The following is a 20,182-nucleotide window of genomic DNA, read 5'->3' as shown; positions in this document are numbered from 1 at the left end:
GATCTATCCAGAGGATAGATCATCAGTTAAAACAAACTGCAGAACCCCTTTAAGTTTTAGGACTTGCCCATCGGAAATCCCTAGTAATATTTTGAAGAAAGGCTTAAATATTATGTAATGTGTTTTCATACATTTATTTTTTAATGCAGCCCCCTAGTGGTCGGGAACTTGTGGGACGTCACAGACCGAGAAATTGACCGGTACACGGTGGCTTTCCTGCAAGGATGGTTGAAGGCAGGACCCGGCGCATCACTTCTGAAATACTTATCGGAGTCTCGCCAGGCTCCCAAGCTGAAGTACATCATTGGCGCAGCTCCTGTAGCTTATGGTTTACCTGTGGCCCTGCAATGACATAGTCCCAGTCCTATTTAACATTAAATGTATTGTATAGAAATCTATTTATAGTGCCGAAAAAGGCCTCTTTCACGCGGTCAGCGTTTGGTCAGTATTTTTATCCGTATTTGCAAGCCAAAATGAGAACTTACATAGAAGAGACACACCTTTCCATTACACTTTCTCTGTACTTTCCACTCCTGGTTTTGGCTTACAAATACTGACCAAGTAAAACACGGACCAGATACTGACAGGCGTGAAGGCGGCCAAAATGTAAACAATGTAAATGCTATTTTAATGTCTAGTAAAATTTAATTTCCTATGTTTAAAGGGTTTTTCTGAGATTTTGATACCGATAACCTATCCTGAGGATCGGACATCGGTATCAAAATCCCAGAAAACCCCTTTAAACTGTTTGTATGTAGGGAGGAGGAGTCAAAGTCATTAAATGCAATACAGTTCTTACCTGCTGGCTAATATTTTAGCGCCAAGGGTCTGGCTCAGCATATAAACTACCAAACAGGGTCACGTGCGCCACTGCTGCCGGTCACTGGCCTTACTGCTGGGTCATATGCCGCTTGGGGAAATGTCACCACTGAGCACACCTGACCCCATTGGGAAGCTTACATGCAGGGGACCAGACCCTCTGGATCAGAGCAGTGTAAAGCAAGGGGGTGTCTCCCTTTTTCTTTACTGGAAACAGATTAAGTTCTGATATTTATGAGTACACTATTTCTGCACAGGCTCACTGGGGCTGTTTTATATATTGAAGTATATATTTATACCTGACTACATTTTAGAGATGAAAGTTTAAGAAAATGTTTCTAATGTGCAAATGTGTTCAGGGAAATATATAAACTTGCATAATAAAGACAACGTCTTCTGTCTTCCTTACGCTTGGTCTTTAGTTTGAGTTTCCTGGGCTCTGAGTTTAGTCTTAAATTATCTTAAAGGTAGAGCACCGCACACCGTAGTGGCCAGTGCAGCAAGGACTTGTCAGTCGTAGCAAGTAAAATAGAAAATTGCGCCACACCGCTCTTCATTTGCCATTTAAGGCATTTTATTCGTATCGCATCACATAGAATTCATGATCCAGTAATATCTCTGAAGCGCAATTGATTATTGGTATTGGATTATGTGACCGGACGTTTCGGCCTATTATCTTCCTGTGGCTTCAATGCGGTCTCTGCGCTGGATCACAAGTGTGCCGCAATTTTCTATTTTAATTAGTCCTAAATTATCAGATACAGGTTAAGGCCTCTTTCACACGACAGTATGTCCATTTCAGTGTTTTGCGGTCCGTTTTTCACGGATCCGTTGTTCCGTTTTTTGCTTCCGTTGTGGTTCCGTTTCCGTTCCGTTGTTCCGTTCCGTTTTTCCGTATGGCAAATACAGTATACAGTAATTTCATATAAAAAATTGGGCTGGGCATAACATTTTCAATAGATGGTTCCGCAAAAAACGGAACGGATACGGAAGACATACGGATGCATTTCCGTATGCATTCCGTTTTTTTGCGGACCCATAGACTTTAATGGAGCCACGGAACGTGATTTGCGGCCAAATATAGGACATGTTCTATCTTTAAACGGAACGGAAATACGGAAACGGAATGCACACGGAGTACATTCCGTTTTTTTTGCGGAACCATTGAAATGAATGGTTCCGTATACGGACCGCAAAAAACGGCCCGCAAAACGGAAAAAAAAAACGGTCGTGTGAAAGAGGCCTAATACTGCAGTAGATAACTTATCATTCCTGCTAACATGGGAGCAGACCCCGCATTTGCTGCTTGTGATGAGATTGGCTCTGGTGCACAATGGACCTACACAGTACTAGAGAACCGCAATATGCTTTGCATTGCTTGACATATGTTTATTTATTTTTTCCAAAAACTGAGAATGGATCCCATCCAAAGGAAACAAGTGTGAACTAGTTGCCATCAAAGGGATCCACACTTATCCTTAGAACAGAGCCCTAAAGTAATGCAGGACGCACCACGCATGCGCAGCTCCCCTCCATTCATTTCTATGGGAGTGCCAAAAATAGCTGAGCGCTGGCTTGGCTATTTCCGCAAGCCCCATAGAAGTGAATGGAGCGGTCTCTGCACTTGTGCCGTGCACTACCCATATAATTAAATGGAACTTCCGAAAATAGCTGAGCACACCGCTTGGCTACTTTTGGCACTCCCTAAAGATAAATAGAGGGCAGCGGTCCCTGTGCGGTGAGGAGTCTGTTCTAAGAATTGCTGCAGATCCCAGAGATGGGACCTGTATCTATCAGAAATTGGGGGCATATCCAAATGATATGCTCCCACATGTCCAAGATGGGACAACCCCTTTAACCGCAGACGGCAGCTCTGCGCAGAGTGCCGCATATACGCGTCATCTCGTGAGAGCCGTGATTTCCTGTGAACGCGCGCACACAGGATCGGAAGGTAAGAGACAGGATCTCCAGCCTGCCAGCGGTGATCGTTCGCTGGCAGGCTGGAGATGTGATTTTTTTTTTTTTTTAACCCCTAACAGGTATATTAGACGCTGTTTTGATAACAGCGTCTAATATACCTGCTACTTGGTCCTCTGGTGGTCCCTTTTGTTTGGATAGACCACCAGAGGACACAGGTAGCTCAGTAAAGTACCACAAAACACCACTACACTACTCCCCCCCCCCCCCCCCCCCCCCCCCTTGTCACTTATGAACCCCTGATCAGCCCATATAGACTCCCTGATCACCCCCCTGTAAGGCTCCATTCAGACGTCCGTATGATTTTTACGGATACATGGATCGGATTCGCAAAACACATACGGACGTCTGAATGGAGCCTTACAGGGGGGTGATCACCTCATATACACTCCCTGATCACCCCCTGTCATTGATCACCCCCCTGTAAGGCTCCATTGAGACGTCCATATGTGTTTTGCGGATCCGATCCGTGAAAATTATACGGACGTCTCAATGGAGCCTTACAGGGGGGTGATCAGGGAATCCCCCCCCCGTAAGGCTCCATTCAGACATTTTTTTGGCCCAAGTTAGCGGAAATTTTTTATTTATTTTTTTCCCCTTACAAAGTCTCATATTCCACTAACTTGTGTAAAAAAAAAAAAAAAAAACTTACATGAACTCACCGTACCCCTCACGGAATCCAAATGCGTAACATTTTTTAGACATTTATATTCCAGACTTCTTCTCACGGTTTAGGGCCCCTAAAATGCCAGGGCAGTATAAATACCCCACATGTGACCCCATTTCTGAAAGAAGACACCCCAAGTTATTCCGTGAGGGGCATATTGAGTCCTTGAAAGATTTATATTTTTGTCCCAAGTTAGCAGAAAGGGAGACTTTGTGAGAAAATACAAAAAAAATCTATTTCCGCTAACTTGTGCCCAAAAATTCGATGAGCTCGCCATGCCCCTCATTGAATACCTTGGGTTGTCTTCTTTTCAAAATGGGGTCACATGTGGGGTATTTATACTGCCCTGGCATTTTAGGGGCCCGAAAGCGTGAGAAGAAGTCTGGGATCCAAATGTCTAAAAATGCCTTCCTAAAAGGAATTTGAGCCGCTTTGCGCATCTAGGCCTCAAAAAAGTGTCACATGTGGTATCGCCGTACTCAGGAGAAGTTGGGCAATGTGTTTTGGGGTGTCATTTTACATATACCCATGCTGGGTGAGAAATATCTTGGTCAAATACCAACTTTGTATAAAAAAATTAAAAAAGTTGTCTTTTGCCAAGATATTTCTCTCACCCAGCATGGGTATATGTAAAATGACACCCCAAAACACATTCCCCAACTTCTCCTGAGTACTGCGATACCACATGTGTGACACTTTTTTGCAGCCTAGGTGGGCAAAGGGGCACACACTCCAAAGAGCACCTTTCGGATTTCACCGGTCATTTTTTTTACAGATTTTTGATTGCAAACTACTTCTCACGCATATGGGCCCCTAAAATGCCAGGGCAGTATAACTACCCCACAAGTGACCCCATTTTGGAAAGAAGACACCTCAGGGTATTCCGTGAGGGGCATGGCGAGTTCCTAGAATTTTTATTTTTTTTGTCACAAGTTAGTGGAATATGAGACTTGTGACAAAACTAACTTGTGACAAAAAATAAAAAGTTCTATGAACTCACTATGCCCATCAGTGAATACCTTAGGGTGTCTACTTTCTGAAATGGGGTCATTTGTGGGGTGTTTGTACTGTCTGGGCATTGTAGAGCCTCAGGAAACATGACGGGTGCTCAGAAAGTCAGAGCTGTTTCAAAAAGTGGAAATTCACATTTTTGTACCATAGTTTGTAAACGCTATAACTTTTACCCAAACCATTTTTTTTTTTTTTACCCAAACATTTTTTTTTTTTTTATCAAAGACATGTAGAACAATAAATTTAGCGAAAAATTTATATATGGATGTCTTTTTTTACTAAATTTTACAACAAAGTGAAAAATATCATTTTTTTTGCAAAAAAAATCGTTAAATTTCGATTAATAACAAAAAAAGTTAAAATTCCAGCAGCAATGAAATACCACCAAATGAAAGCTCTATTAGTGAGAAGAAAAGGAGGTAAAATTCATTTGGGTGGTAAGTTGCATGACCGAGCAATAAACGGTGAAAATAGTGTAGTGCAGAAGTGTAAAAAGTGGCCTGGTCATTAAGGGGGTTTCAGCTAGCGGGGTTGAAGTGGTTAATATTACTAACATATTGCGTACCTATTACCAGACGTGCCAGGCTCTAGTCTAGTCTTTCTGATTAACCAACATGCCCGTATTCAGCGTGAATTCGTTTTTAGGCTATTGCTGCTAGGGGCTCAATTAACAGGGCTAAATACACACAACATGATCTCAATACAAATGGGTGCTAAGTATTAGACTTCATGTCCACCTCCAGTTACTTGTGTTCTAAGCCCTGATCCTGAGGTCTGCTGCTGTTTTCTCTGAGGTATGTTGGCTGTGTTTTCTTAAGGCAGTTGTCACAGACCGACCAGGGGCCTGCCCTGGGCATATCTGCAAGTATGCGGGACTGGTTTTATTTATTGTGGATGCTGCACAGTTGGGTACACATGCAAGATGCAGTATGCGTACCTATAAGGCCTCTTTCACACGAGCGTGTCCGGATGCGTTGCGGCAAACCCACGCGAGTAGGTACCCAATTGCAGTCAGTTTTTAATGCGATTCTGTTCCGTTGTTCAGCTTTTATTGCGCGGGTGCAATGCGTTTTGCACGCGCGTGATAAAAAAACTGAATGTGGTACCCACACCCGAACTTCTTCACAGAAGTTCAGGTTTGGGTTAGTTGTAGTGTAGATTGTGTTATTTCCCCTTATAACATGTTTATAAGGGAAAATAATAGCATTCTGAAAACAGAATGCATAGTACAATAGGGCTGGAGGGATTTAAAAAAATAATTTAACTTTCCTTAATCCACTTGTTCGCGCAGCCCGGCATCTCTTCTGTCGCCTTTGTGGAATAGGACCTTTGACGTCATTGCGCTCATCACATGGTCCATCACATGATCTTTTACCATGGTGATGGATCATGTGACAGACCATGTGATGATCGCAATGACGTCATCCAAGGTCCTTTTCCTCACAGATGAAGACAGAAGAGATCCCGGCTGCGCAAACAAGTGGATTAAGGAGAGTTAAATTATTTTTTAAACCCCTCCAGCGCTATTGTACTATGCATTCTGAATGCTATTATTTTCCCTTATAACCATGTTATAAGGGAAAATAATAATGATCGGGTCTCCATCCCGATTGTCTCCTAGCAACCGTGAATGAAAATCGCACCGCATCTGCACTTGCTTGCGGATGCTTGTGATTTTCACGCAGCCCCATTCACTTCTATGGGGCCTGCGTTGCATGAAAAACGCCCAAAATAGAGCTTGCTGCGATTTTCACGAAACGCACAAGTGATGCGTGTAAATCACTGCTCGTGCACAGCCCCATAGAAATGAATGGGTCCGGATTCAGTGCGGGTGCAATGTGTTCATGTCATGCATTGCACCCGCATGGAAATCTTGCCCTTGTGAAAGGGGCCTAAAACTAGTGATATTTCTAAGGCTACTTTCACACTAGCGTTCAGAGCGGATCCGTCTGAGACGGATACGCTCATATAATGCAGATGGTGGCTCAGTTCAGAACGGATCCGTCTGCATTATATTGTAAAAAAAATTCTAAGTGTCAAAGTAGCCTGAACGGATCCGTCCAGACTTTTACATTGAAAGTCAATGGGGGACGGATCCGTTTGAAGATTGAGCCATAGTGTGTCATCTTCAAGCGGATCCGTCCCCATTGACTTACATTGTAAGTCTGGACGGATCCGCTCGGCCAGGCGGACACCTGAACGCTGCAAGCAGCGTTCAGGTGTCTGCCTGCTGAGCGGAGCGGAGGCTGAACGCTGCCAGACTGATGCATTCTGAGCGTCCACTCAGAATGCATCAGGGCTGGACGGATGCCTTCGGGGCCGCTTGTGAGAGCCTTCAAACGGAGCTCACAAGCGGACACCCGAACGCTAGTGTGAAAGTAGCCTAAATGTATAGTAAACTACTCACTATACCTACCTGTAATATTACATTGTGTAGTTAAAGGGGGTTTATGGTGTCAGTATATTTAAGATCTGTCCTCAACATAGGCCATCAGTATTAGATGGGGGGGGTCATATCTATTCCACTGTCAATCAGCTGTTGTCCCCAAGCGACAAAAAGCTGGTGGTGCTATACAGATACATTTCATTGAGTAACCCAGTGGCTATGCTAAGTTTTTAATTACATGCAATTATTATTAAGTATTCAGATCCAGCTGCTCGTTTGAAAACTGTAGAATATTTTTCATTGCAAAACCACTTTAGGATAATCTCCTCTGTCCGCAGCATATGGGATAAAGGTGGCCATACACAGTAGTCTAAAGTTGATCAAAACGGATGATGTCAACCAAAAGGAACGTCGGGTGGAATTTAACGACAAATGATTGTTTTAGCCAATTGATGATAGATCATTATCCTCTGCAAGGAAGTCAGCCATATTTAAAGGGGTTCTGCAGTTTGTTTTAACTGATAATCTATCCTCTGGATAGATCAGCATCAGATTGGCGGGGGTCTGACACTTGGGACCCCCGCCAATCAGCTGTTTGAGAAGGCAGCGGCACTCCAACAGCCCAGCGGTCTTCTCACTGTTTACTGCTGGCCCAGTGACGTCACCACTAGTATCACTGGCCTGGGTGGGGCTAAGCTCTTCACTTGAATGGAGCTTAGCCCTGCCCAGGCCAGTTGATACTAGTCATGACGTCACTGGGCCAGCGGTAAACAGTGAGAAGGCCGCGGGGCTGTTGGAGCGCCGCTGCCTTCTCAAACATTTGCAAAGCAATATCCATCAATGTATGAGATGGGAATAGCCCTGATCACCGCGTGCTCTCTGGGGTAACACTTTCACTTGGCCACTGGAAAGGGATCTTTCCCCCCCCCCCCCCCGCAGGGTTACTGAGGGCTAAAGGGTTGTCCATGTTATTTTTTTGCAAACTGCCTGGGCCCTGATAATAACTATTAGACCTACAACACCCCACAATAGCAACACATCAATCCTCAAAAAAGAACAACATAAGGCAAACACCAAAAAACGAGGATATTGTTTATTAAAAAAATATAATTTTATTAAATTACATCAGACAATAAATATCACTTGCAGTCAATAGGGATGGGATACAGAAAAACGAGCCTCTAAAAAATGGGCTCAACAATGCGGAGAATTGCATCGGAGGAAAATCGCACCTTGATGCAGCCGCAGTCCACAAAATAATGAAGAGTCGGGTGACCATCAAGTTTGTAATGGATAACAATAATGGTAATGGCAAAATATCACATCAGACTCCCTTCACCCGCCTCAATCTAGAAAGCAAGTTGAATGTCAGACTGCGGCGTTATCTTGTTGTATGACTTAGGCCTCATTCACACGACCGTTGTGTGCATCCGTGGCCGTTGTGCCGTTTTCCGTTTTTTTTCACGGACCCATTGACTTTCAATGGGTCCGTGGAAAAATCGGAAAATGCACCGTTTGGCAGCCGCATCCGTGATCCGTGTTTCCTGGCTGTGAAAAAAATATGACCTGTCCTATTTTTTTCACGGCCAACGGTTCACGGACCCATTCAAGTCAATGGGTCCGTGAAAAATCACGGATGCACACAAGATTGTCATCCGTGTCCGTGATCCGTGTCCGTGATCCGTGTCCGTTTTTTCCTATCATTTCAATGGCAAACTTGACTTAGATTTTTTTTTCATTTTTCATGTCCGTGGATCCTCCAAAAATCAAGGAAGACCCACGGACGAAAAAACGGTCACGGATCACGGACCTACGGACCCTGTTTTTGCGGACCGTGAAAAAATACTGTCGTGTGCATGAGGCCTAATGGACAAAGCCTGTAATCTTGGTAACTACTTATCACCAGGTAATTCCGCCAGTCTAGACATCAACAATGTCTCCATATTACATACCCTTATTCCTGCTGCTCGCGGGGACAATTGGTCCCCAAATGCCTCATCCTCGACATGTGTTTCGCCGCGTAGGCTTCATCAGGAGGTACCAAGGTCTGACACTTGGGACCCCCGCCGATCAGCTGTTTGAGAAGGCAGCGGCACTCCAACAGCCCCACGGTCTTCTCACTGTTTACTGCTGGCCCAGTGACGTCACCACTAGTATCACTGGCCTGGGCGGGGCTAAGCTCTTCACTTGAATGGAGCTTAGCCCCGCCCATGCCAGTTGATACTAGTCATGACATCACTGGGCCAGTGGTAAACAGTAAGAAGACCGCAGGGGCTGCTGGAGCGCCGCTGCCTTCTGAAACATTTGCAAAGCAATATCCATCAATGTATGAGATGGGAATAGCCCTGATCACCGGGCGCTCTCTGGGGTAACACTTTCACTTGGCCACTGTAAAGGGGTCTTTTCCCCCCGCAGGGTTACTGAGGGCTAAAGGGTTGTCCATGTTATTTTTTTGCAAACTGCCTGGGCCCTGATAATAACAGGACTTACATTCATCTGTCCGGCCTGCTCTGATCCAGTGCGGCTGTCAATCACTGCATGGCCTGAGACCAATGAGGCTAGTGATTGGCTGAAGCCAGAGTGCTCTTATTCTATCAGGACCTAGGCACTTTGCATTAACGGAAAAAAGTAGACAACCCCTTTAAATTAGGGTCAGGACCGTACATGCGTTTTCAGACTAGCCTTTTATAAACTCTTCAGTCGAAAGCTCACACGCTTGCGCCTGCGCATTACGACCCCACGCGAAAGCGTTACCAAAGAGACGGCCCGAGCCACCAGAGCGGTCCTCATGGCAGGAAATCACGCGAGAGTCGCGCTAACTGCCGTAACGTGAACGCCACAAGGTGGAGCGCTTCTTCCTCCTCCAAGATGGCGCAGACTGTGAACATTACGGATCTGTCTCTGCAGCAGCTCGAGGGACTGAAAAGTCAGCTGGATCAGGTAAGAATGGCGCCCGAGCGGCTCCTCACTGCAGCAAGTGACCGGTAGTGTGCTGTCAGCTGCCTGTCTCCAGGCGGCCCCGGCTGAGACTTGTAGTCCCTCCACCACCGGCTGCTCCTGGGGACTTCTGTGTAGGAGGAGCTGCTCAGCATATACAGCTGCATGCTGGGAGTTGTAGTTCTACAACAGCAGGAGGGCTGCAGGTAGCAGATCAGTTGAATATGACTGATGAGGGCTCCGCACTGCACCGATCCGTGGAGGGTGTGTGGCCCCTTCACCTGTCATTGTGCTAAGGCATTACAGTCTAAGGCCCCTTTCACACGAGGTGACGGATTAGGTCCGGATGCGTTCAGAGAAACTCGCACCATTTTGCAAGCAAGTTCAGTCAGTTTTGTCTGTGATTGCGTTCAGTTTTTTTCCGCCTGGGCGCAATGCGTTTTGGTGTGTTTTTAATGCGTGTGATAAAAAAAAAAAAAACGGAAGGTTTACAAACAACATCTAGCAACCATCAGTGAAAACCGTACTGTATCCGCACCTGCTTCCGGATGCGATGCATTTTTCACTGAAGCCCCATTCACTTCTGAGGCCAGGGCTGCGTGAAAAACGTAGAACATGCTGCGTATAGACCCATAGAAATGAATGGGTGAGGATTCAGTGCGGGTGCTATGCGTTCACGTCACGCAGCCCTGGCCCCATAGAAGTGAATGCGGCTTCAGTGAAAAACATGTAATCCGGATGCTGTCCCGATGTGATGCGTTTTTCACTGAAGGTTGCTAGGAGATGTCGTTTGTAAACCTTCAGTCGTTTTCACTCACATGAAAAACGCATCAAAACTGATTGCACCCGCGCCCAAAAAAAACTAAACTCTGAACGCAATTGTAGACAAAACTGAACTTGCTTTCAAAATGGTGCGAGTTTCACTGAACGCACCCTGAACCAATCCGTATCACTCGTGTGATGGAGGCCTTAGGCCAGCCTCAGATGAGCGTATTAAGTCCCGGACTGACCACTGCTCCTCTAAATTCTACCCGCAGCATCATCATGGTTTCCTTCCTGAGTCTGCTGAATTGTAGTCACGTAATGCGGTAACTACAGTTCAGTAGAGTGAGATGGGAACCCACAGCATCGGAGATCACTACGATTAGGGATGAGCGAATCGACTTCAGATGAAACATCCGAAGTCGATTTGCATAAAACTTTGTTCTAATACTGTACGGAGCAGGAGCTCTGTACATTAGAATGTATTGGCTCTGATGAGCTGAAGTTATTGCTTCGCGAAGTCTTGTGAGACTTTAGGTAATAACTTCATAAATTTATTTGTGCTGTAAAAAAAACATTTCCTGAACTCGGGTTTGGTTCCGAAGTACCACTTGGAACCGAACCCGAGTTTGGGAAATGTTTTTTATACAGTACAGATTAATTTATGAAGTTATTACCTAAAGTCTCACGAGACTTCGCGAAGCAATAACTTTGGCTCATCAGAGCCAATACATTCTAATGTACAGAGCTCCTGCTCCGTACAGTATTAGAACAAAGTTTTATGCGAATCGACTTCGGATGTTTCATCTGAAGTCGATTTGCTCATCCCTAATCGTAATGATTTCTGATGCTGTGAGTTCACTTTAGAGGAGCAGTGTTCAGTCTGGGAAATATGTCTCCCTCTCATCCGAAACCGGCCTTGGTGTGCTTTCACACTGTTTTCTTTGGATTTTATTTTTTTCTGCACAGAAATCTGTATTAAAATGTCCCACCCAGAGCATGCTGAGATTTAAAAAGGACTCCAAGAAACAAAAAAAAGGCAGTAAGCCTCTGTAGGGAATGTTCTCATTTTCCATGGGTCAACCTATAACATCTGGCTGCAACTTCTTTGCTACTCCAAAAAAACGGACAAAAGCTGTGTTTAGTGTGATACCAGCCTTCTCGCCAGCCCCCTCCCCACCTTTACTCAGCACCTACTGCTCAGGGCTCATGTACACGAACGTGGTCCCCAATGCACGGGCATCATCCATGCGTCTGCCGCAAACTGATCCAGACCCATTCAACTTGAATGGGTCCATGATCCGTCCGCACTGAAAGAAAATGGAACACGTTTCGTTGTTTTGCGGTGCGGAGGCACGGACAGAACCACCGAAGCACTCTGCTACTTCCGGATTGCGGAGGTGAATGGGTCCGCATCTGTGATACAGCGAGCACACCGCCGGAGGCCTTGTATTGTGGACCCCTTGTTTGCGGCGCACGTTTGTGTGCATGTGCCCTTAGTGTCATCACTCTGGACCCTCATTGTACTCAGAGCGCCATCCTTTTAGCAGTGGTAGTAGATGGTATTGCAGTTCTGATCCAGGTGAACGGTAGTATTGCCCACTGATCTAATACTGACGGCCCGCGCTGGGCTGAATAACCCTTTAAATGCTGCAGTTGCCCTAATTCCTCTTGTTTTTACTGCTAGGAAGTGGAGTTCCTGTCCTCCTCCATCGCTCAGCTGAAAGTCGTGCAAACCAAGTATGTAGAGGCGAAGGATTGTCTGAGCGTGTTACATAAGAGCAATGAAGGTAAGTGACCGTACGCTGTGCAGCCTTTCCTTGGTGGCCGGTGTCCCTTTATATTCAATAACATTGTCCTTCTTTTTTTTTTACAGGGAAACTAATTCTTGTCCCTCTGACGAGTTCTGTATCCTTTTCACTGGCGTTGATATCACATGGGGAATGTGAGATTCTCTGCTTTAGCTTGGAGGGGTTTTTACTTTGTATGGAAAGCCTAACTATTTGTGACAGTCTGAACAGTGATCATTAACCCCTTTGTGCCCTGCACCATAAATGTAAGGCATCCCTGCAGCTATACGAGACGACCTCTGTACATGTGCCATATTGGGGTATACGGGCACTGGGGGAGCCAGGGCTCTGATGGATTTCAGCTGTCCTGTGACCGTCGTTCATTTCCTGGGAGCGGTTTCTTTTGGCAAAGTCAGCTATTTGCTAGAGTTTCCAGGGGCAGGACCTGGGGCGATCATCTGATTGACCTCCCAGGATGCATTTCGTAAGTGGTTATCTCTTGTTATACACTAATGTACTTTATGAAGCTGCCAACTCATACAGGCAAAAAAAAAAAAACACACTTTAAAATCATTGAGTATGGCATTTTAGAGCTAAAACTGTAAGTTCGACCTCCTAGTCGGTTGCTATACGTTTCTTAACCAGGCCTTCCTGCAGATGTATGTGCCGGGTACACTCTCCGACGTATCCAATGTGCTCATAGATGTGGGTACTGGATATTATGTAGATAAGGTAAGAGTTTTTCGTTATTCACCCTCTGTGGATGCAGCTTTGGGAGCCTTTGGCTACCTACCTGTCATGCTGGACTTTTCCATGTCAGTGAATGGAATATTACTACTATATTTAATCTTCTGCACGATCTGAATCTCTTGTCTAGACTGCGGATGATGCCAAAGATTTCTTCAAGAGAAAGATTGATTTCCTTACGAAGCAAATTGAGAAGATTCAGCCGGCTCTGCAGGAAAAACATGCTATGAAGCAAGGTAATGAAGTGTGGAAGTATTCTGTAGATAAAGCTCCTCCATCTATATGAGGCAATAAAGATGGCCACGAAGGAGAGCGCGTTCAGGTTTCTTCATGTGGTTTTTGAAGCCAAGCCAGGAGTGGATCCTAAACTGAGTGCACATATACAGGAAAGGCTTTGGCTTCAAAAACTGCATTCAAAATTTTAAAGGGTTTTTCTGAGACTGGGGTCAGACCCCACCGATCAGATACTGAGGACCTATCCAGAGGATAGGTAATCAGTAGTAAAGTCTCAGAAAATCCTTTTAAGCTGGAACCCTAGCCTGAGACAGGTTATCTCAGGATTTAAGAGAAAAGCAGATATGTCTGGAGTAACTTTTCTAATTCACCTCTGGTTGCTCAGCTCTTGTCTCTTCCCTTTCTGTGGGTGGGCAGCAGCTCGTCCCATATGCCAGTGAAGTAGGGCTGAAACGATTATTCGAATAACTCGATTAAATCGAGTCAAAAAATTCATCGATGCAGTTTCCCTGCATCGAGGAATCGTTCAGATCACGGAGCGGGAGTGAAATTAAGCGTCTCACTCACCGCTTCCATGTCCTCCGGAGCCAGAGAGGCAGGACTGAGCGGCCGGCACAGCTGAGGGAGGAGGGGGAGGGGGAGGGGGAGGGAGTCTCTCCCTCCCCACTGTGCGCGGCTGCCGCTGAAGACCAAGTAGGAGGAGGAGGGGAAGAGAGGAGGGGAGGGGAGGGACTGTGGCCACTGCACCACCAATGAATGTGCCGGCCATATCCCACAGGGTCCCCCTCCTCCCCCCCATCATTGGTGGCAGTGTCTGTTCCGATCGGAGCCCCAGCAGTGTAATGCTGGGGCTCCGATCGGTTACCATGGCAGCCAGGAGTCACGCTACTGAAGTCCTGGCTGCCATGGTATGTTAGTAGTGAGCAGAGAGCAGCGCATTATACTCACGTGCGCTGTGGCCGCCGGTCGCTCCTTCTTCTGTCTGTGCGGCGGATTGCTAATGCTTACACAGCATTAGCAATGCGCCGCACAGACCTATGAGAAGGAGCGACCGGCGGCCACAGCGCACGTGAGTATAATGCGCTGCTCTCTGCTCACTACTAACATACCATGGCAGCCAGGACTTAAGCAGCGTCCTGGCTCCCATGGTAACCGATCGGAGCCCCAGCATTACACTGCTGGGGCTCCGATCGGAACAGACACTGCCACCAATGATGGGGGGGAGGAGGGGACCCTGTGGCCACTGCCACCAATGATTAATACTGGGGAGGGAGGGAGGGGGGGGGGGGGGGTTGCGTTACCAGAGGGGGCATATCAGAGGCTGGGGGGAGGGAGGGGAGGCAGATCAGAGGCTGGGGGGAGGGAGGGGAGGCAGATCAGAAGCTGGGGGGAGGGAGATCAGAAGCTGGGGGGAGGGAGATCAGAGGCTGGGGGGAGGGAGATCAGAGGCTGGGGGGAGGGAGATCAGAGGCTGGGGGGAGGGAGATCAGAGGCTGGGGGGAGGGAGATCAGAGGCTGGGGGGAGGGAGATCAGAGGCTGGGGGGAGGGAGATCAGAGGCTGGGGGGAGGGAGATCAGAGGCTGGGGGGAGGGAGATCAGAGGCTGGGGGGAGGGAGATCAGAGGCTGGGGGGAGGGAGATCAGAGGCTGGGGGGAGGGAGATCAGAGGCTGGGGGGAGGGAGATCAGAGGCTGGGGGGAGGGGGGAGGCAGATCAGAGGCTGGGGGGGGGGGAGGCCAGATCAGAGGCTGGGGGGAGGCAGATGGAGAGAGAGTGGTTAATGGAGGCTGCAAGCACCACCTTGGCATGTATAAAGTTATTGGTTTAGAGAGGGGTTAATGAAGGCACCTCCAAGGTGCTTTCATTAACCTCTTCAGACCAATAACTTTATACATGCCTAATGCCAAGGTGCTTCCATTAACCCCTCCAAACCCAATGGGCATGTATAAAGTTATTGGTTTGGAGGGGTTAATGGAAGCACCTTGGCATTAGGCATGTATAAAGTTATTAACCCCTTCAAACCAATAACTTTATACATACCTAATTACGTACGTTATTTTAAGTAGCTTTTTCTTATTAGATTACTCGATGAATCGAGAAATATAATCGATAGAATACTCGATTACAAAAATATTCGTTTACTGCAGCCCTACAGTGAAGCATCTCCATCTCCCAGAAGTACATTGCAGTCAGCTCTCCTGTCTCCCTGCATAGTAGACATACAGACCCAGGGATTCTACTAATAAATAGTACTTTGCTATGCAATGCCCCCAAACCATGTAGCTTGAGATATAACGATACAGTTCTATGAATTTAGAGGTGGGGGCATATGAATGACTGGGGTCTGCTGCCTTAGGCCTCCTGCACACAAACGTGTGCACCCCGTGGCTGTGCTGCGGCCCGCAAATTGCGCAAACACCCACTGTAGGTCAGCCGTAGCGAATCGTGGACCGATTCACTTTAATGGGTCCGTGATCCGTCCGTTCCGCTAAAAGATTGGACATGTCCTATCTTTTTGCGGAATGGAAGTACGGGATGAAACCCCATGGAAGCACTACATAGGGTTCCGCTCCATGCTTCTGTTCCGCATCTCCGGATTTGCGGACCCATTGAAGTGAATCAGTCTGCATCCGTGATGCGGAATGCGCACGGAACGGTGCCTGTGTATTGCGGATCCGCAATATGGCAACGGGAAGCACACGTTCGTGTGCAGGGGGCCTTACTATGAGACCACTATGCCAGCACTAAGAGGAGGGAAGGAGCAGAGAAGACACTGAGCATGTTAGTACATGCAGAAGAAGGTGGACCAGAATTTCAGCAACAGAAGAAACAGCAAAGGCGTTACCAGAGCGGAAAATGTCATGTACATAGAAACGCCAACAACATTTTTATTGTGTGTATATTGCAGTAATATTTAGTTTGACATTCACTGCACAAGTAATAATTTTCCCGGGATAACCCTTTTAACTATTCCAGCTTTTATGTCAAATTTTAATTTTGGCGAGTAGAGCAGTAATCCTAAAATAAAGACGTTATTGACCTGCTTCCCGCTGCTCTGTTCCAGTGCTGAGGGTTTGGCCCGGCTACAGACAGTCCTTGCCTTGTACACATCTGGACGGGGTCGCGTGCGCTGCTGTGGCAAATCACTGGCCTCAGCGGTGACATGTCCCCAAGTGGATCTTGATCCTGCAGCTGTGTACTGCTTAGGGACACATCACCACTGAGGCCAGTGATTGGCCAGATCAGTGCGCGTGGCCCAGTCCAGAAGTTTACAGGCATGGGGCTGGAATGGAGTGGTGAGTAGCCACTTTAGATTTACTTGGCTTTGGAGGAAATGGAGAGCATCAGCATTTGGAACTTATCTGTAGCACTTACTCGATAGGAAATGTAAAAAGAAGGGGTACTCCCGGCCTAGAGCAACATGGTTTGCACACGAAATAAATGTTCTTTTAAGATTCACAAGGGGACTACCGACCTGGGCTGGTTGTACATCTCATAGACCACATGTGTCAAACACAAGACCCTTGGGCCAAATCTGGCCCGCGACCTTGTTTTTTTTTTGTGGCCCGCCAGTGATATGGGTGACTACTGAGAAATAAGGCCCATAATATTTGAGTAGCGCAGCAGCAGCGTGACTCCTATGAGCAGTGCGCTGTGGCAATGTAGTCACCACTCCCATGCATATGTACACTCGCCATTCCTGTCTCGGCCGCTCAGCGATCACGTCGATGCAGGCAGTGGTAGCAGAGCAGCCGGGGCGCACTGCATTGACATGATGGCTGAGCGGGCAGGATGGGATTGGCAAGCACAGATCATTGCCATGCTCCATTTTCGTTTTGTTCCTGCGTGAAGAAGGTAACTGCAACTGGTGGCAGCAGGCCTTCTGTATTATTTAAAGGGAGTCTGTCACCTCCATATGGCCATATACAGTGCTTACATGGCTTTGTAGCACACCTATACAGGATTGTAACGGTACCTTTGTTCTTTTCTTTAGACTTGCACCAGCAGGAAAAACTGAGTTTAATTTATATGCAAACGAGCACTCACAAGTGCCCATGGGCGGCGTTCAGTGTGTAGGTGCCCAGGCTGCTCTGCCTTCTTTTCACTTTACTCCTCCTCCAGCCTCTTCCATTTTCCGCCCTCCAAGTCCGGACCTATCGATGAGGCAAGAGACTTGGAGGGCGGGCAAAGGCAGAGGCTGGGGAGGGGTAAAGTGAAAAGAAGGCAGAGCAGCCTGGGCACTTACACACTGAACGTCGCCCCTGGGCACTTGCGAGTGCTCGTTTGCATATGAATTAAACTCAGTTTTTCCTGCTGGTGCAAGTCTAAAGAAAAGAACAAAGGTACCGTTACAATCCTGTATAGGTGTGCTACAGAGCCATGTAAGCACTGTATATGGAGGTGACAGACTCCCTTTAAGAATATCTTAACATCAGCCTTATGGTTGCCTTCAACGCGCTATAAATGTAGCTACAACATTTATACAGTCGCAGAATTACTAACGGCCCTTTGCAGACGATCATAAGGCTGCGGATGATGCTCCCGTTGGCAAAATGGAGTTTGACACCCCTGTAATAGACCCAACCTTATATTTTTAGGCAGTTCTTGGTCTGTGCCGAGCTCCACAATAGCGGTCACTCCCCATAAAACCTTGATCTTCTGTCAGGTAGTGAATTTTCTCATGTGCAGATTTTAACCCCCTTTTGCTTCCTCCTACAGCCGTGATAGAAATGATGAGCATAAAACTCCAGCAGTTGTCAGCGGCACAGGCTGGCACATCCAAGGCCTAGTCCAGTCTACAGCGAGCGCCTGGCACGGATCCTCTTCACAGCAGCTGCTGCCCCATCTTCCTGCAGTGAGGGGTGATCACTGGTATACCTGGCCGTACCTGCCAATGCAGTAAACCCCTTTACTACAACCAGCACCAGCCGAGCGTCGCCTCAGAGACTGTGTGTGTGACACTTCTACTGCTTTCTCAGCCAAGGGGTTAATTTATTCATTTTTTTATTTTTTTGGATATGATATAAAGGCATCCAGACTCGACAAAACGATTCATGTAGTTATTTGGGCATCAGTTGTATTCTGATTAGTCAGTGCGCATTCTGTTTCCGTATTTCCGTTCTGCAATAAAAAATAGAACATGTCCTATTATTGTCCGCGTTGCGGACAAGGATAGTACTGTTCTATTAGGGGCCAGCTGTTCCGTTCCGCAAAATACAGGATGCACACGGACGTCATCCGTAATTTTTTTTTTGGACCGCAAAATGCATACGGTCGTATGTGTGGGCCCTTAGACAGGAACCCCCTCCACATGAAACTTATAGACCTTTACTGAGCCTGCAGTCACCTGTATTAAGCGGAGTACTAGATTGTTTCCACAGGAAAAGTACAACCATTCATCAAAAACTGCTAAAGGTGTTCTGTGCCCATGGCAACCCCTTATATCCAATGAAGGATAGGTCGTCAATATTTCCAGGATAACCCCCTTTAACGTATACTCGGCAAAAAGCTGCCGACGTATACATTAAACAGTCGATTGCTGCATGGCATCCATCACTCTTAGGCTAGAATGGAATCAGTTTGACTGGTATGTCGTGAAAAGCTTATGCCATTCTAGCCTATGGGTAATGGACGACACTGTTGGGCATCTGTTTAACGCAACTATGACCCAAGGACTAGAACATAAAAGCTCATGCTATATACAGTTAACGGACGCCTATGTAAGTCGGTCTACTGACACTACGGGTGTCACGTGTGAGGGCCGGACAAGATGCAGGAAAATGCGCAGATTTTTCACGCGAGTGCAAATCGGTTTAACGCGTTTTGCGGTTTAATGCATTTTGTACGCGCGGGAGAAAAATCGGCATGTTTGGTACCCAGACCCGAACCCGGACTTCTTCACAGAAGTTCAGGTTTGGGATCGGTGTTGTGTCGATTTTATTATTTTCCCTTATAACATGGTTATAAGGGAAAATAATAGCATTCTGAATACAAAATGCTTAGTAAACTGTCCATTGAGGGGTTAAAAATAATAAATAAATTTAACTCGCCCCATCCACTTGATCGCGTAGCGGATCTCCTACTTTCTTCAGGACCTGGCTAAAGGACTTTGATGATGTCACTGCGCTCATCACATGGTCCATCACCATGGTGATGAGCGCAGTGACTTCACCACAGGTCCTTTTCATCAAAAAAGAAAGAAGACATGCCAGGCTGAGCGTTCAAGTGGATTAAGGTGAGTTTATTAATTGTTTATTATTTTTTTTAACCCCTCCATCACTATTGTACTATGCATTCTGTATTAAGAATGCTATTATTTTCCCTTATAACTATGTTATAAGGGAAAATAATAAAGATCTGGTCCCCATCCCGATAGTCTCCTAGCAACCGTGCGTGAAAATCGCACCGCATCCACACTTGCTTGCGATTTTCACGCAGCCCAAGTTCGCTTCTATGGGGCCTGTGAAAAACGTACAATATAGAGTTTGCTGCGATTTTCACGCAACGCATAAGTGATGCATGAAAATCACCGCTCATGTACACAGCCCCATAGAAGTGAATGGGTCCGGATTCAGTGCGGGTGCAATACGTTCGACTCGCCCGTGTGAAAGGGGCCTAAGTCTACCAGATGGAGACCAAAAGGACATACTTTTGGCCTCCATAGATGTGTTTGGCAAGTACATCAGGAGCAATCCCAGCATGCCAAAATGGAGACATAGAAACGCAGCCTCAGCTGATGATCGTAGCCCCAACTTCTGTGACCCCTGGAAGATTGTGGATGCAGATGACAAATGTAGAGGTACGTTCATATGACGTATAGGCAGGATCCAGCCAGTGCATTACTGGTATAGC

General features: G+C 46.7%; 2 protein-coding genes across 2 annotated transcripts in view; both read left to right on the top strand.

The window, feature by feature from the left end:
- The window catches only part of ESPL1 (extra spindle pole bodies like 1, separase), a 102,952-nt gene extending 101,777 nt beyond the window's left edge, over positions 1 to 1,175 (top strand). Inside the window, 1 exon segment of the mRNA XM_044288289.1 lies at positions 150 to 1,175. Within this exon segment, the coding sequence (XP_044144224.1) occupies positions 150 to 351 (202 nt within the window). The 3' untranslated portion in view covers positions 352 to 1,175.
- An 8,510-nt stretch (positions 1,176 to 9,685) lies between these two features.
- PFDN5 (prefoldin subunit 5) lies at positions 9,686 to 18,373 on the top strand. Its single transcript, XM_044286369.1, has 6 exons — positions 9,686 to 9,800; positions 12,247 to 12,349; positions 12,436 to 12,467; positions 13,007 to 13,081; positions 13,227 to 13,332; positions 18,050 to 18,373. Exons 1-6 carry the CDS (start codon positions 9,729 to 9,731, stop codon positions 18,118 to 18,120), a joined length of 459 nt encoding a protein of 152 aa, XP_044142304.1. The 5' UTR covers positions 9,686 to 9,728; the 3' UTR covers positions 18,121 to 18,373.
- The last annotated feature ends 1,809 nt before the right edge of the window (positions 18,374 to 20,182 follow it).

This window comes from Bufo gargarizans, chromosome 3 (assembly GCF_014858855.1).
Source record: "Bufo gargarizans isolate SCDJY-AF-19 chromosome 3, ASM1485885v1, whole genome shotgun sequence".
NCBI classification, from domain to species: Eukaryota; Metazoa; Chordata; class Amphibia; order Anura; family Bufonidae; genus Bufo; species Bufo gargarizans.
Note: the sequence above shows the minus strand (reverse complement) of the source record. Positions and strands in the feature narration are given on the sequence as shown.